The following is an 18,322-nucleotide window of genomic DNA, read 5'->3' as shown; positions in this document are numbered from 1 at the left end:
TGCTCCCTACCTTACTTCCCCCATCCCCACCCCCGCTGCCCCACATCCATGGAAAAATTGTCTTCTATGAAACTGGCCTCCAGTGCCAACAAGATTGGGGACCACTGAGGCATGAGCCTCATAGTTCACTGCAGCCTTAAACTCCTAGGTTCAAGGATCCTCCTGCCTCAGTTTCCCAAGTAGCTGGGACTATGGGTGCATGCCTCCATGCCTGGCTAACTTTTCTGTTTTTTGTGCAGGCTGGTCTTGAATTACTATCCTCAAGCAATCCTCCCACCTTGGCCTCTCAAAGTGCTAGGATTAGAGCGTGAGCCAGGACACCTGGCCTTCATCTGCTTTCAATTCAGATTATCTAGTTATATTTTGTGTATGTGTATAAGGACCTTTAAATCTATTTTTATATAAAATACAGAAAAACCAATAAATAGTAAGTTAAGCTGATTGGTGTGGCTCACAAATGTCATTTGTACCCTCAGGAAGATGCCTTGGGTTTTTTCCATGTTCCTAGCATCCAAACCATGAAGCTTAAGGATAAATGAGTTGATATCTCTGACGTTCTTTGCACTTTGGGGAGAAACGCCCTCTCTAATGCTCCTTTTCTTATTTTCTATAGGTTGACAGCAGGGACTGGTCCCTTAATGGGAACACCCTCTCCCTCGATGAAGAAACGGTCATTGATGTGCCTGAGCCCTATAACCACGTATCCAAGTACTGTGCCTCCTTGGGACACAAGGCGAATCACTCCTTCACTCCAAACTGCATCTATGATATGTAAGTATTATCCCAACCTGTGGATCTGTCCCTCAAGGACTGAGGAGGTCACGTAAAAGGTGTTATCCTGCCTTGGGTAAAGGCTGCTCCCTCCAGATAACCAAGTGTCCTCTGCTACTGTTCCCAAGGTTATGAAATTCAAAATCTAAACAGCCCCACTCCTTAGTCTTGACAATCTAAGAAATGGAAAAGTACCTCCAAGAATAGAAATGCTTTGGAAATAGTATACCTAGGGGTACTTTATTATTATTTTTTTTTCTCATTCTGAAAAATTAAGGATGGTGTTATTTGAAATAATAGTCAAAAGCGAAATGACTCTGCACAATGGAGAAGATTAGATAACCCTTTCATGATGTGAAGGAAGGAGGAAGATCAATAAAAGCCTAAGCCCAGGGCCTGAGGTCTCAGTGTTCTGGGAGACCTGTAACTTCCTTGTTATTTGGTGACAAAAAGGAATGGAGCACTGATGTGTGGCACACCAAGGATGAGAATTAAAAACATGCATTATGCTAAGTGAAGGAATTCAGTCTCCAAAGACAACATATTGCATGATTCCATTTATATGAAATGTCCCCCAAATAGGAAATCTGTACAGACAGAAAGTAGATCGGTGGTTACATAGGCCTGGGGGTGGGGGCATAAGGATGTCTGCTAATGAGTATGGGGTTTCATTCCCGGGTGATCAAAATGTTCTAAACTAGGTGTTCTGAAATTAGATAATGTTGATGATTTCACAACTTTGTGAATATATTTTAAAAAACACCGAATTGCCTACTTTGAAAGGATAAATTTTATAGTGTGTGAGTTATATCTTAACAAAGCTGTTATTTTTTCAAAAATCAAACCTACTCCCTCTTAGGGTTTGAGCTTTCCTTCTGCTCATTGAGCCTCTTCTTGGAAACCTTCATGGGTAGGAAGCTTACTATTATCCATAAAGGCAGCTGCCTGGACAAATGAAACAGACATTTGAAATCAGCTTTGGGGTCTGAGGACTAGAAATGGTTTGATATCAAGCCCAAATGGGTTTCCCTGTATCATCCAGCCCTTGACCTTAATTTTCTCCCTTTTTTTATTGTGTATCATGTCAATCTCCTTCTACATGGGAGCCTACAAATAATTTACTGCTTTAATTACTGTAAATTAAAACAGTAATTTTTACTGTTTTTTCATGTGCCCCTGAATGTTCTGTCCCCAAAGCCACGCATCTTTAGACTCTAAAAAGATACAGTTGGGATTCTTTGCACCATCATCATTGCTCTCCTTAACTTAGGTTGAGAATGCCAGTTCTTCTTGGGAACTAGTGAGCTGTGTGCAACCTTTTCTGCTCTGTCACAGCCTGCAGTCCCTCAGTTGTCTAGGTCATTAGCATAAGCAGGATCAGATCCTGTGGATCTAATCTGTAGGAAAACCACCAGGATTTGGAGGTTCCTCAAGAATGTCCCATCCTGCATCCATGACATGTCTTGAAAACTCCTGGCAGTGACTTGCTCTCCTTGGCAGCCAGTAACCGGCACTGAAGCTACAAGTTCTATTTAAAGGGAGGGTGGAAATTCAAAAGGACATGTGTCATGTGAAATACAACTGACACCACTATTAACTCCAAGGCTGGCATGGCCAGTATGATGAGGCCAGATCATCATTTCAAGCTGCACACAGCTTAACAACAATCCTTTAAAGTAGTGGTAAAGAACATACGTAAATGCTATTTAAACTATTCCTTTAAAACAAGCCAGTTCTTTCATTTCATTGCAAGGACATGATTTTTCTCATCAATAGGAAGAAATGGTGGGTTCTCATCTAATGGGCACCATGTAAGGGCATATGGCACACCTCCTGGGTGAGGGACACAGCTACAGAAGGGACTTCAACTAACAGGTGCAAACTTTGTGACCTAATCATTTGTATCCTCATGCTAATCCCAAATTTAAAAAAAAAAAAAAAAAAAAAAAAGAGAAAAGGCACAGGAGACAAGAGAAGGTTCCATTTGGGCTAAATCAAGGCCATGCACTTTGCAGGTTTTCATTAAGCTTTGTTTGTTTGTTTGTTTGTTCTTAAGCTCACTGTGACTAAATCTTAGTAATTTGAGGTCATGGGAAGACTGCTTGAATAACAACCAAATATGAAATTCAGATACCAATTCATGGCATTTATTTGTTTCTAAAATAATTGGTATTGTTATATATGCTTTAACACAAAACTACACATCTGTAAACTGTTTTAAGCGCAGTCTGGTACAAAATGCCAAATGGACAAATAGACAAGAACTGCTTTCCCAGCTCTAAGTACTGGCAACATGCAGACAGGAGCCAAGCTGGTTGGCGCAGAGGCCTGGTCTGACTGCTGACCATGCAGCTGATGTTTACTGAGCGCTCATCTATTATCTCACTCAGTCTCCCCAGTAACCCAGTGGGGCCACTGTGTCTCCATCCCAGGTTACAGAGGAGGAAACCCAGGTCTCATAGGCATTGTGGTTAAGTGCTGTTAACCACTGTATCTTAATGTTAGCTTTAAGAATCAACACCTGCCTGGGCAGGGTGGCACACACCTGTCATCCCAGCATGTTGGGAAGCTGAGGCAGGAGAATTACTTGAGCTCAGATTCCAAGAGGTGAGGATCACTTGAGCCTAGAAGTTGAGGCTGCACTGATGCCCCAACACTCCAGCCTGGGCAACAGAGCAAGGTCCTGTCCCAAAAAGAAAAAAAGAAAAGGAAAATCAACACCTAAAATTGAATTCTTTCTTTGCAGTCTGTTCATTATCTACTCTCTGAAAATAACGATAATGGGCAGGAAAATGAAAATATAAAAGGATTGTAGAAGAAGTTTGAGCCCCAGAAACACCACATAACACAAGACTGGTTCTTGTCGTTGCTAACCAGAGTTCCATTTGGGGAGTGTTATTCTTTTAGTGAAAAAAAAAAAGGTTTTTTTGGCCGCAGCTGGGTTTGAACCCACCACCTCCGGCATATGGCGCCGGCACCCTACTCCTTTGAGCCACAGGCACCGCCCCTCGTAAAATATTTTAATTTAAACATAGAGTTATAATTTCAATAAAGAGTTTGTGAGTCTGTGGTTTAGGCATCTCCTCTGTGATGGAGAACCATCTGATAATTCTGTGCATTGCCATGCTCTCTCTCTCACACACACATGCACACGCCTGCTCACACACATGCATGCTTACACACATAGTAACTAAGATTTGTTGAGCCCTCACTTTGTGCCAGGCACTCTGCAAGGTGCTTACTATATGTGACTCCATTTTGTCACCACAAACACTTTGCAAGATAGGAATTACTGGTATTATAATTTTACAGATGGGGAATATGATTCAGAGATATGAGGTGGGCTTCCCAAGAAGATGCCGTAGTAATGTGCAGAATCAAGACGTACACCGGAGCCTTCTGACCACAAGCATCCTTGTATTCCACAGAAAAGATGTCCCCAAACCACAGACACACTCATTGCTCCACTACTGATAGAGGGAACCGGCCAAGCACCTACTATTATGCCCCACATGCTAATCTACCTTAGGGCCTGGAACATTCCCTTCTGGTGTCTCACCTGCCCTTTGTTTAAAATGTAACCGTAAATGGCCGGGTGCGCTGGCTCACGCCTGTAATCTTAGCTCTGAGAGGCCAAGGCGAGTAGATTGAGCTCAGGAGTTTGAGATCAGCCTGAGCAAGAGCAATACCTCATCTCTAAAAAATAGCTGGGCGCTGTGGTGGGCGCCTGTAGTCCCAGGTACTTGGGAAGCTGAGGCAACAGATCGCTTGAGCCCAAGAGTTTGAGGTTGCTGTGAGCTATGATGTGATAGCACTCTATAGAGGGTGACAAAGTGAGACTCTGTCTCAAAAGAAAGAAGTAACTATAAGTAAATGAAATTGATTTGACAGGATGCACATAAAAAATAAAGCTGATCTCTCTCTGACTAGGCCTTTACATACCCTTTTTGGCAGCTCTTAGGTAAGGTGTTCATTAGTTGTTTCTCTGCCTGTTCTGCAGGGAGCTGTGCAGGTGATCTGGGCTGAGAACTTATGGCAAATGAACATCTTCCTAGCATTAACCTCACTTCTGGTTCTGAGCAAACCTGTTGCAGAGATGAGATACTGCTCCTTCACAGGATGCCCCAGGGAAATACTAAGAAGCCAGTTGACAGAAAGGTCTTACCTTCCTTCTTGGAGAGAAATCATCTACTTGCAGGCTAGGAAAACAATACTTCCTCTGTATGTGTAGGGTGGAATACAGAGTTTTTTGCTTTGAAAATCCTTAGGACTCTTTCTTACAATTCCGAAAGCACTCTGGTAAAGCTTTCTTCCTGAGGTACAGCTAGATAATCTGATCAAGCTTCTGGCCAGATGAGCTGAAATGCTGAGAGGCGGGACCGGATCTGTTTCTCATTAAGGACAGGTTTTTGTTGTTGACCATGCCTACAGGTTTGTAAGTACAGAGTGCCAAACCCGTGTATGCCGAAAACAATAAAAAACAAAAACAGATCAGTGTTTCATAAACTTTAATGTGCCAGTGAATCGCCTGGGGGTGTTGTTAAAATACAGATTCCAATCCAGCAGGTTGGGGTGGGGCCGAGTTGCTCCGCTTCTAGCAAGCTCCCAGGTGATGCTGACGCTGGCAGATCTGTGGACCGCACTTTGAGTAGCTGCCAGCGATGCCAGGGAAGAGCACACGGGGGCGATGATCCCTGCGTCAGCCTCTCACCAGCCTTTGCTCCTGACCTTCTGGTCTGGCCCAGAAATGACTGTGTGCATCTTGCTGTTTAGGTTTGTCCACCCCCGTTTTGGACCCATCAAATGCATCCGCACCCTTCAAGCTGTAGAGGCCGACGAGGAGCTCACCGTTGCCTACGGCTATGACCACAGCCCTCCAGGGAAGAGTGGGCCTGAAGCCCCCGAGTGGTACCAGGTGGAGCTGAAGGCTTTCCAGGCCACCCAGCAAAAGTGAACGGCCAGACTCTTGGGGTTCAGAGACCTGGAATAGAAACTTGGATCTATGCACTACGTTTATCTGACAACCAGGGACTGCTCGTGCTGTGACATCACATCCTCTCACCCTGAGTTAGCAACGACTTTCTCGCATACTAACTAGGTTTGACTGTATTACTCATACCAGATTTAAAATTAGCTAGCCTTGCAACAACTTCCTACTGAGAGGTATTGTCGAGCATTTGACATAAGACAGCATGATGTTCTCTGGTGGTTCAAATCTAAATCTGTACCACATTCAGAGATGCCAAATGATTAGACTGAAAAAGGGAAATGGGATTTTTCAGTCATTTTTAGAAAGTGGTTTTTCCATGATGTTTTTTTCCTACGGCCAATGCAAAGTGTATTCTCACACTTGCATATGTGCTATACTGAGGGTAGAGAATTACTATATCTTTATTCTCTAAATGTAGTATAATTTGCCTTTTAACCTTTGATCTGTATCTTGCAATAGAATGGCTTTATTTCTTTCCTAGTGAATAGAAGCCCACTTTTTGAGTCATTTCACCCCTCAGTCCTATTCTCTCTCTTAGATATCCTTTACAAGAGAAAACTTCCCAATGGATTTTGCATCAGTAGCAGTATGTAGATCTTTCTGGTTCTTTCTATATCATTATTTCATTATTATGTCCTAATATAAAGTACTGGCTCTTAGGGCCGGGTATTATTATAGAATATTATTCTCGCATGTAAACAAAGATATCTTTGCTTTCAGATGTGAGAAGAAATGAATTTACTTTGTTTGCATTAAGTTATGGGAGAGCTGTAATATATACTTTAAGAAAGAAGAGAAGAAAATTAGAATTTCTAAGCAGTAACTGTGGCAATTTTGCAATATCTTCAATAGTGCTAGTAATTTTTTTCTCCTTGGGTACACGTTAAATATACATAACACAGCACAGTCTGGCTTGTGGCACAGTGCATTGAATTCAGAAGTCAAATAGCAACCTTGAGTTCTAACAATTCAAAAAACATTTTTGTTTAAATTAATACTATTAAGGCAGACATACTGATCATTAGGAACAAATCAAACCTTAACGCTAAAACTCTTCATTGTAATTTCAAAGCACTTATCTGCTTCAAAGCATTGCAAACTGAGAGTTAACACCTGTATAGTTTAAAAGCAGCAATATCCAATAGCATTTCAGCCATTTTGCCAGCCATGTATAATCACAACTGCAGAAATAAGGAGAAAACCCATTTTTTAGTTTAGTTAATTAGATCTGTAACGTAACTGGGATTGCTCTGACTGAATTCTGAGAGTTTTGGGTTTTGTAAGCACCTGCACCACAAGCCATCACCCACTGTGTCATCTTTAGACACCTCAATGAAGTGACCGGAGGAAGTGGAGAGCTGTGAGTGCTCTGAGCTGTATCTGTCAACAGTGGCTCCTGTCACCCGAGTCCCTATGGTCTGGAAAGCTGAAGCCCATGAAGCCGTAGCAGACAGCAAGCTCTGGCTGATCAGGGAGGCTTGCTAGGAGCAGAAGAAGGGTAAGGAAGGAGGCTAGAGGATGTTTGCTATTTCTTGTCAGCTACACATTTGCTTTATGAAGACTTCAACAAAAGTGGTGAGCCAAGGCTAACAAGAATATTCAATTCAGGCAGCCCCTGGGCACAGGCTTTAGCCCTCCAGAAAATGAGAATCACCCTTTCCTTCTTTGCCTCCTGGAGCGCCTGGCTGCAGGGTTTGCAGCTATGCAGTAGTGGTTTCACGGAGATCCAGCTGGATCCCTGCTTGAAAGCTTGAGCTGATGGTTCACACGTGAGAGGAAGTTGTCAGGGCTTCCACGAAAAGGAACTGAATAGTGTTTTTAGAGTAGAAGGCATCGGGATAGGATCGCTTCTATTCTGTTGAAAGAGACTGTTCTGTAAACTCTGATGGAAGAGTGAAATCTCTGGACTTGTATATTCTGATAGGTGCTTTAATTTAAATATGTCCCAAGTGAGTCTTCAGGAGAAAGATGGCTTTCATTAACCCCAGTCAGGTGGGTTACAGAGGCAGGCCAAGGAGAGGATGGTGCAGGTTACACCTCCCAGGCAGCTGTGGCTCTGAATGAAGGCACCCTTAAGGGTGATATCCTTCTGGTCAGGGCTGCAGTGGGGTGTAATTTCTGTCCTAAGGGGCTACTCTAATTATTCCATTCAAATGTAAATTTTAAACATTTTGGATAAAAGGAATTGGAGAGTTCTAAGTAATGATTAACCAGCTAATCAGTTCTTCAAATCAGATGTTGAATAATAACACTCTGAGCTTAAAACCTAGTGGTGTGCCTGACCATCTCTCTCCTTCCAAGTCCTCGGTGTTCTGAGCACTCGCCTCCCCGTTGAGTCTCTCTCTGGCCCTCTGTACGTGCCTTTCAGGACGTCCCCTGTGTGGACCTCTCCCCACTTGCCTGTGTCTCTGGCTCTGTCCCCACTGCTGTCCCCCAGGCCCCCCCTCTCATTCACACACATTCCCAAATGTAAGTCATAGGTGGAATCAGAGGGGGGCTTGAGAGTCACTGAGTTCTGCAGGTAGGGAAAGAAGTCGCGGGGTTGAGGTTCCCTAAGGATTGACTGTTGAGCAAGTAAGGGTTTGTTCCCTGTTGGAACCAAAACATGAGTGGAAAAACCTCAGGATGTATTTTTCCATTTTACATCCTCTGTGGAAGGAAGTGTGTCAGGAAGCCACCACATCCGGTCACTTCATCAGCATCATGCAACAGAATTGTGGAAGATTCCATGTGAAGGGGGGAATAAAGAAATAACCTCGTGCTCTCCCTAAAACCGGTGGGGGCCAGTGTGTGCCTGGCCCTGTGGTCTCGGGGATTCGCTCAGAGCTGTCTCAGTCCAACGCTTGCATGTCTAGATCTTTCCCTAGCACCTTTTCTATGATGAAATATTATCTCGTGTTAGAGTTAGGAATAGGAACTAATCTGTAGGAGCATGTCCCTAAATGGACATTGGGATGACTGATGGAAACAACTGTAAGGATTGAATTTCTGACACAAAGGAATGATGAGATTTAGAAGCACAGATGAGGAGGACGGGAGTCTTGTAGTGCCTATTCTTATTTTTAACCCGCTGCATCCCTGGTCTACCTGAGAAACAAAGAAGGAAATGAGTTTTTCAAGACCTCTTTTGAAAAGTGTTTGGGGCTGTAGTGATACCTATTCACCTCTGGGGGTTCTTCAAACTTGAAAAACTCTTTCCTTGTCACCAACAACCCAGAGAGGCCAAAGAGTCCAAATGTAACCATTTCTAACATTTAATTGTCACTATTAAAACTGCATCAATTGGGAACAGTGAATTAAAGGGTTGTCTTCTCAGTGAGACAGTATGTGGCACTTTTAGTAAATTTCCTTTAACATATAAAAATTTAAGTCACTCACTGCAAAGTGCATTTAAAATCTTCCAGGAAGGTAGAAGTATAGTTTTCTGTTTTTGCTTTGGTTTAAAACATTTGCCTCAAGTTTCTGTCTTTAAAAGTAGTGATTTAGGATCCAGACATCTTTTATTTTAGAAAAACAAGCAAAATGATGTTGCAAGACTGACAGTTATAATGTTATTTGCCACAGATCAAAGGTTCACAAAATATATTAAATTTACATCCACTTGAGGTACCTTGACAGGTTGTTTTTTTCTTTGATCTTTCCCTTCAGAAATTTGGAGCCTCGGTATCATTTTTTGTTTTAAATACTAAATTTTAATGGTTTTCTTTTGCCAAATGTGTGCATACATATTCAAAGCAATGAAACTATTTCAAGCCATACAACCACAGGGGTGGAAATCCTTTTCACAAATTTTAATGTGTTTGTATGTAAATAGATGTTTGTATGAAATATTTTCATGGTAGAATGAATATATTTAAATGAAGTTGAATTATTCCAGTGCTATTTAAACACATTACAAAAATTTTGGTGAGAATTATCTGAGTCTAATTGAGATGTAATGCAGATCAATTTTGATTTTTGATTTTTAAAAATCAAAAGCCTACAGATAACTCCGACTCACAGCAACTGCCTTGGCGTTGTTGCATCCGATGTGGAGAGAGCTCGTAGGCTTCCCCAGTGCCTCAGCCGCTTCCTGGTGGTAAGTTAGGTGCTAATGGAGGTGTGTTCACCTTTTAGTGATATCACTACAGGCCTTCCAGGGGCCTGAGAGTGAATCAGAGGCATTAGAGACACCGGTGCAGTTATCTGGAGCACAATTTCTTTGCAGGGCAGCAGAATCAGAAGCCAGACTTGGCCAGGGGAACCTCAGACCTGGGTCTCCTGGCCGCCACCAACCGCCACCCTTACTGCCTAGTCACACACACGTCAGGGAGGCTGCCCTCAGTGGAGTTGGGGTTCAGACCCCAGGGTGGGACTTCACGGTTTTGCCAGCAATCTTGCCTTCTCACCTCCACCTCCCACAGAGGAAGGAGAAGGAGGCAGCTGGCAAGGGGCCCATTTCTCAGCACAGAACATTTCCTGTCTCAGCTCTGGAAGACTATGCACCTACGCACCCAACTTCCGACCAGAGAGAGAGACGTCCTCAGATAACGGAAATCCTTGCTTCCTCTGTCTGCGACTTTACACACAGTTGTTAGAAATCGTTTTAATAACAAAACCAATCACATCTCTAGGACATACCTCCAAACTCTGCTGACCCTTACGTTACTGAAGAAACAAAAGCAAAAACTCCTCTATGATGATATTCAACTTGAGTGGGGTTTTTTTTTCCACTTTGGTCCTAGATATAATGAAATGATAAATATTATGACAAATTTTCACTGTGTATAGCAGCAATATGAACACACATGCTAATGTACCTTAACATATCTACTTGGTTACATTTTGGGTTACTATAATGAATCTTGATTTACGTATTGGGACAGTACAGGGATTCCATGATGCCTGCTTACCTACCACATTAAGAAAGTTATGTCCATGAGTTTGAGCTCCCTACTCCAAAACTTGTTCCTCCTAGGTTTTCTATGTTCTCTTTTTATCCTGAAATGCATTTATTAGGTTGTGAGGTGTGTTTAAGGAGTAGAAGTCATGGGTGTGCTTTCGGCATTTATCGCAACCAAAAGTTAACCCCATCACAGTTAAAGAGCATCTTTGGTCTTTTGTGGAATTTGAACTAAATCTATGAGCCTTATTCAATATCTATAATTCTATGATTTTTTTTAAATTATGGGAAATTAATGAAAGATGTTTACATGAACAATGTTTGCCCTTGCTGTGTGATGAATGAGTTTTTTGTAGTGTGTCTGGGTGCATGTGCAAGAGAGTAGGAAAAATGTTTCTGAAACAAAACTTGACAAATATTTGTAATGAAAAGTAAATTTAAAGATTGCTATAATTGTGCTATAGAAACAATGCAAGTATTAAACAAAATATACAATCATCTTTCATCGTCTTCCTTTGGTCATAAAGCAGTTGTGTTTTTCTTCCAACATGTCTACCTGTAGATTTAAATTACTAAGTGAACTTTACATTGTAAGTGGTTTAAAAATATTATTAGCCATTTACTATTTCCAGAGCATTATAGTAAGAGCTGAGGGGGAGTGTAGAAAGCTTCAGAGCTTGCTGTATAATTGATGTGATTCCCATCCACACATGGAACCAGAATGATTTGCCACACCAACAGAGAGTATCTGCTTCAATGCATAAATGTTAAGGGTATTGAACATAAATAAGATGATCAAGGAAAATGGCTGAAAGAAAAGAAATTTCAACTCATGGCTTAAAGAACATAAAGAAACTTCGTTAAATGGTGTAGTAGATTTTGGCGTCTTAGTATGAGTCGAGGGATGCAGGAACCCCTTATACCTGCCTGAATCACAGTCAACATTTACAGGGCACAAAAGCCAAGGACAAAAAGAGTCAAAATAGTACTTCGCTATTGGCTGGGCCTTCTGCCCATGACCCCAAAGCAGTTAACTCTAGTAAGTGTGGCTGGGCTATAGGAGGCACAGTTTGACCTCAGACTGAAGCAGGCTGTGAGAACTCCAGCTTTATTTGACCTCTGTCTATTGCCCAATCCTTGATCTTATCGTGCTTCCTTCCACAGAAGGGAAGAAACAGAAACAAATGAGATAAATGAGTCCAAACTAGTATTGGACCAGCTTCTCCACTTTGCACAATGGCATGTCCATATGCTGAATCCTTAAGGCAGGGTTTTACCCATTAACACATACAGGTCAAATTAGGTTGTTAATTTTCTTCTTCCTTGTGGGAGAGAGAGTGCGAGATTAAAAATTTAATACAGTCTGAGGTAAGTCTAAGAAGCCAACCTCAAAGGACAGGCAACTTTCACAGGTCAGGATGAGTGGTGTAGACCCAAGAGTTATTGAATAAGGTAATGTAACAAAGATCAAGACCAAATTATATTAATCTCAGTCAGCCTCCCACATACATTCTTACTCATACCTCTTTTGGGGTTTAAATGTTATGAATCATTCAGCCTGCTCATTCACAGAGCGAGAAATTATTTCAGTAGTCATCTCTAGAACTAGGTAGCAGCCATTCAAAAGGACTTCATGCTGCGGTAGACACTTAGCTTCAACTCCTCACCTGACTGATTTGGGGTTGTTTGATAAGAAGGTTCTGCCCTGAAAGTATTTCAGGAAATGACTATTACCTTGCATTAAAAAAAAAAAAAAAAAAAAGCACAATGGGAGGCTCCAGCAGGTGAACTGCTTGAGCTTTTTTAAACAGAGTCTTAGTTGCCCTGGAGTAGAGTGCTATGGCATCATAGCTCACAGCAACCTCAAACTCGGGCTGAACCACAATGCCCAGCTACTTTTATTTGTTTGTTTTTATAGATAGGGTATTGCTCTTGCTCAGGCTGATCTTGAATTCCTGAGCTCAAGCAATTCACCCGCCTCAGCCTCCCAGAGTGCTAGGATTACAGGCATGAGCCGCTGCGCTAAGCCAACAGTTTTAAATATTTTAGATTACTCATTTAATCTTTTCAGTAACCACAGGATAAAGGTATTCTTATCACACCATTTTTCAGAAATAAAAATCAAGGAATTGTGATGTTAAGTAACATGCAATTAGGTAACCCTATGGCAGAACTAGGAAGTGGTAGAGACAGGGAGTGAAGCCAGGTAGCTGGCTCCAGGCTACTCTCCTAACCATGCTCCCTATGGGTCAAGGTCGCCTTTAATAATGTTAGTCTTCCTTTCCCTGGTTGTCTGCTTAGCCAGCCAATCTACTGATCTCCCTGACAGGGGCTGTCCTTGGTGGGATCCATGCAACATGCAGACCAGCTTCCTATATTTTTCTTTCCCCAGGCCAAACTGTATCCAGATTTATTAAAGATACTTTTCATAAACAATCGTGGTATTTCAGGCAAGACAGGGGCAGACGATTGTCAACAGCATACAGCTTTCAAACTCCCTTCTTCAATGTCTACCCAAACCAGAAAGCCACTATAAAACCCAATGAAGTCTTGATTTGATGCTCTCAACAGGGGAAGTTTAGAGTGAGGGTTGACATTTCACATTTAGCATGTTGTTTAACAACATTTCACAAGCCAACCCCGCCTTTCAGGAAACAAAATGAAAATGGCAAAATTTATCTGAAGAACCACAGTTTACAAATGGAACTGCTGCTCTTTTGAGGGATGCCATCTCAGTGATGTCACTGGAAAGTCCAAGTTCCTTGACATACTGGTAACAAATCCTTGGGGGTCAGGTCCCAAGAGGTGACTGGGTAAAAAGGACTTAGCCCGTGCTGAAGGCAGAGAAGAATAATAGGGTATAAAAACAAATTAGTTTTTCCATAACACCAAGCTCTTGTGCCAAGGTGGCTATGTGTCAGCGTCAGGGAATCCCTCCTCCTGAAAGCCAAGGGCAAGCCTCTCAGAAGTAGAAGGGAGGCCCGGCGCCTGTGGCTCAAGCAGCTAAGGCACCAGCCACATACACCTGAGCTGGTGGTTCAAATACAGCCTAGGCCCACCAAACAACAATGACAACTACAACCAAAAATAGCTGGGGGTTGTGGTGGGTGCCTGCAGTCCCAGCTACTTGGGAGGTGGAGGCAGGAGACTCACTTGAGCCCAGGAGTTGGAGGTTACTGTGAGCTGTGATGCCATAGCACTCTACCCAGAGCAACAGCTTGAGGCTCTGTCTCAAAAAAAAAAAGAACTAGAAGGGGAAAGTATTTTCTCCACATCAATGTAGCTCTAGAGACATTCTGTTCAGCATATGCCCCTTCCCCACAAAACAACAATGAAGTGGTCTGTGTGCTAACAACATAGCTTTAAAAAAAAGTTGAAACAAAATTCTGCATTATTATAAAGGGCTGGGCGCAGTGGCTCACTCTAGCAGGCCCAGGCAGGTGGACTGCTTCAGCTCAGGAGTTTGAGACAAGCCTGAGGAAAAACAAAGACCCAGTCTCCACTAAAAATAGAAAAACTAGCCAGGCATTGTGGCAGGCACCTGTAGTCCCTGCTACTAGGGACCCTGAGGCAGGAGGATCTCCTGAGCCTAAGAGATTAAGGTTGCTATGAGCTATGATGCCACAGCACTGTACCCAGGGAAACAGAGTGAGACTCTGTCTCTAAAAATTTTTTTTTTTAACTTGATTTAAAAAACTCAAACTGTACAGTCACCAGAAGTACACGGTTACCAAAAACGCACACACCTGACGTGGCATCTCCAGCACCTTCAGCTTTCTGTGCCTGGCTGTTTGGTGCCTCCACTTTCTGCCGGGTGGTTCCCCTCCTTGCCAGCGTCAGCCTTCCCCTTCTTCCCTTTGGGTATCTTCTCTCCTTTCTTTTCAGGAGCCTTGTTAGGCTTGGGCTCTGGCTTTGGAGAAGTGGGTTTACGGGAAAACCTTGCAGTGCTTCTCTGGGCTTCATCCTTTGCCTGGGCTTCATCGCCTTTAGCTTCCTTCAGCCTTTCCCCTGGGCATGGTGGTGACAGTCGGCAGGACACGGACATAGAACACAGGTGCAGCAGCACCGGGGCATTTCATGGTTCCAAGATCATTCTCACCTCTTCTTCATCATCTTCCTCATTTGATTTCCAGCCTTTTCTGTCCTGATCCAGAACTTCCCCCTCCTTTCTGTCCTAGCTCCTCCATCCCGTCTTGGCCTCATTCCCTGCCTCCAACACTAGAAGCATCCTCAGTAATGCGATTTCTCTTCCTGCCTCTCGGTGGTGGCAAGGACTCGGGATCTGGAGTCAGCCTGGTGTCATGCAGCTTTGCCACACCGTCTATGTGACACTGGGCTTTAGACAGCACTCCAGCAAATGGGATAAAAGCCGCTGCATGGGCTGCTTGGGGATTTAAAGGACTAAGTGGTTTTAGGTTGAAATCCCAACTTTGCATTTTCTAACTGCGCAACAGAGCTTCTTTGGGCCTCAGTTTCCTTATTTGTAAAATTAAGCCAATAGCAATAAGGGGAGGGATAAGTGTTTGAGCCATGGAGTAAGCTCACTAACTTTGTCCCATCTGCTCTGGGATGCCCCCTTTCTGGGGATAGCTCGAGTGTCCTCCTTCTGAGCAGCCCCCAGGAAGCCTGACCTGCCTCTTGAGGACCTACCCTCACGGGTCCCCCTTCCTTGCCCTGTGGGGATAAACACTGATCTCCAGGCCACACCAAGCCACATACGGGGTGTTCTTGGCTGTCTGATGAGTGAAGCCTCTGGGGGGCTCACCTGTAGGTGACAGGCATCTGGGGTACTGCAAGCATCTTCCTGGATGCACACAAAGCTGTCTCTGAGTATCAGATGGGGCAATGACTGAGCTAGATTACCATTTTTTTAAAAACCACGTTCTCAGTTTTTTCATCCACTCAACACATATTTCTTAAACTTCGGCACAGAGCAGTCACTCTGCTAGGCCATTAAAAGATCAGCAGTGAATGAAGACTCTCCCCTTGCAGAGCTTATACTTTAGTGGGAGGAACTGGCAATAACCAGGCAAGTAACTGACTGTGTGCCACAGGGTAAGTGGTATGGCACAAACTAGGGGGGCAAGGAGTGTGGGAAGAGGGGTGCTACTTCTTTCTGGAAGGTCAGGGAAGGCCTCACTTCCTAAGAGGAGAACAAATCATAGGGCAGGATTTTAGTCTGAGGAAGGTTAGCAGGAAGCCAAGGCCTGAGGTGGGAACATGCAAGGGACCACCAGGAGGCTGGAGGGCTGCGGGGAGGAAGGCAAGCAGGGAGTCAAGTTGGACAGGGGCTCCAGAACCATTTCTTTTTTTCTTTTTAGCTCAGAGGGCGATGGGAAGCCAACCAGTGAAGTAAAAATACTTTTGTTTATTTTTAAGAACAAACCAGCTTTGCTCAACTAAGTTTACTGCAGTTCCCAAAAATGCTTTTGAAATTTAAATTGTTATTAGGCCTTTAATGAGTGAGATCTGAACAGAAGAGTGACAAGAACTTCCTTAGGAATGTAGTGGGGTCACTCTGGCTGTCGCTCACATTGAGCACGGATAGGAGTGGGAGTGGGGGCTCAGGCACAAGCAGAGGTACCCGATGAAATATGGTGGTGGGTGGGACAGAGGGGGCAGTGGTGATAAGAAGTGGTTGAATTGGACTTATCATAAGGCCAGTGATAGACCATGCTGAGACATGGTTAGACATTTCAGAGGGGAGGTTTTTATTATTACTCATGTCTGGTGAGGCCAACAGATCAGGAGATGAGTGCCCGTAAAGAAAGAGTTTGTTTTGCACAGTGTCCAAGAGGAGGGGGCAGGCCATATTATGGGGCTCACTTGGAGAAGCCGTGGGGTCAATGGGGACAGAAGGAGTAAGGCAGAAGCAAGAGCTTTTATTGTGGTGTAGCCTGAGTAGTTTCAAAGGGCCCTGGGGAGTGGGGGCAGGCCGTCTTTAAGCAGCTGGTATCTGGCCCTGGGGTGACGGTGACATAGAGCACAAGAGGCCAGTAAAGGAGGTGTGGCAAGAGCAGACTCTGGACTGGGTGGCTTACACATGAAAGGCACCAGTCCTCCACTATCTCTAGGAATTATAATAGCTAGCCCTGGGAGGTGGGGGGGGGGCAGTCCAACCGGAGTCAGCAAGGCCCTAGATGTCAAACCATCGGGATAAAAGGACATGCTTCATACGCTAGGCAGTAAGGAATCAGGATGAGCATCACGATTTTTGGTCTGAGAAACTAAGACTGAAGTAATCACTTAGTAAAAATAACTGTCACCATGTGAATACTGATGGTCTTACTATAAATCACCTGCACTTTCCCAGTTTTTATTTCTATTTATTTCTATTTTCAAAACAACTCATTAATTTCTTCATGGTCCAGCTCCCTCTTGTGGTAAGGATTTATTCTCTTAACTGTTTCTGACATGAAGATACCAAACAAAGACCTTTTGAGAAAGGATAACTTAATACTTTTTTTTTTTTTTTGAGACAGAGCCTCAAGCTGTCGCCCTGGGTAGAGTGCTATGGCATCATAGCTCACAGCAACCTCCAACTCCTGGGCTCGAGCGAGTCTCCTGCCTCTGCCTCCCAACTACTTGGGACTACAGGCGCCCGCCGCAACGCCCGGCTATTTTTTGGTTGCAGCCATCATTGTTGTTTGGCGGCCCAGGCTTGATTTGAACCTGCCAGCTCAGGTGTATGTGGCTGGCACCTTAGTCGCTTGAGCCACAGGTGCCCAGCCACTTAATACATTTTTTAAAACAAACATGAAAACGCAGTTGATGTTCTTTCTTGTCATCAAGTTGAACTTTGAATAGCTAAATGGAGACACCACTTACAAGGCTTCTTTTATTTTTATTTTAATTTTTATTTTATTATTTGAGACTAGGACTTACTCTTTTGCCCAGGGTATAGTACGGTGGCATAATCACAGTTCACAGCAACCTCAAACTGCTGGGCATGAGCAATCCTCTTGCCTCAGTCTCCTAAGGAACTGGGACTACACACATCCACCACCATGCCCAGCTATATAATTTTTCTATATTTGTAGAGAGAGGGGTCTAGCTATGTTACCCAGGCTGGTTTTGAACACCTGCCTCAAGCAATCCTCCCTCTTCAACCTCCAAAGTACTAAAGATTACTATACCTGACCTATTTTTTTCAATAAGTCCAAATTTCTTTTCTTTCTTTTTTTTTTTTTTTGGAGACAGCCTCTCTCTGTTGCCCTGAGGAGAGTGCTGTGGCATGATAGCTCATATCTCAGACTTGGGCTCAAGCAACCCTCAGCCTCCCGAGTAGCTGGGATTACAGGCACTTGCCACAATGCCTGGCTAGTTTTTTCTATTTTTAGTAGAGATGGTGTCTTGCTCTTGCTCAAGCTGGTCTTGAACTAAATAAGCCCAAATTTCAAAAGGGTTGATAGCACGTTGGAGGCTGCAGTAAACTAAGTTGAATAAAGCAGGTTCATCTTTCAAAACAAATAGAACAGTTATGTCTCATAGCTTTTTAAAATCTCTCCCTGGCTACAGCATCATTGTCTGCAAAATGTGCAATGAGTTCAATAGTCCTAAAGTAATCTAATTATGTACTCTGACCTATCACATTTTTTTTTTTTATTGCTGGGGATTCATTGAGGCTACAAGAAACCAGGTTACACTGATTGCATTTGTTAGGTAAAGTCCCTCTTACA

General features: G+C 43.4%; 1 protein-coding gene across 1 annotated transcript in view; it reads left to right on the top strand.

Annotated features, from left to right (window-relative positions):
- SETD7 (SET domain containing lysine methyltransferase 7) overlaps positions 1 to 6,978 on the top strand; it is a 46,828-nt gene extending 39,850 nt beyond the window's left edge. The window contains exons 7-8 of the mRNA XM_003790176.2: positions 614 to 771; positions 5,545 to 6,978. Coding sequence (XP_003790224.1) covers positions 614 to 771; positions 5,545 to 5,725 — 339 coding nt within the window. The 3' untranslated portion in view covers positions 5,726 to 6,978. The remainder of the gene's footprint in view (positions 1 to 613; positions 772 to 5,544) is intronic.
- The last annotated feature ends 11,344 nt before the right edge of the window (positions 6,979 to 18,322 follow it).

The sequence above is a fragment of the Otolemur garnettii genome, unplaced genomic scaffold (assembly GCF_000181295.1).
Source record: "Otolemur garnettii isolate 467f Iridium unplaced genomic scaffold, OtoGar3 scaffold00041, whole genome shotgun sequence".
Taxonomy (NCBI): Eukaryota; Metazoa; Chordata; class Mammalia; order Primates; family Galagidae; genus Otolemur; species Otolemur garnettii.
This window is presented reverse-complemented; position numbering and strand designations above follow the sequence as displayed.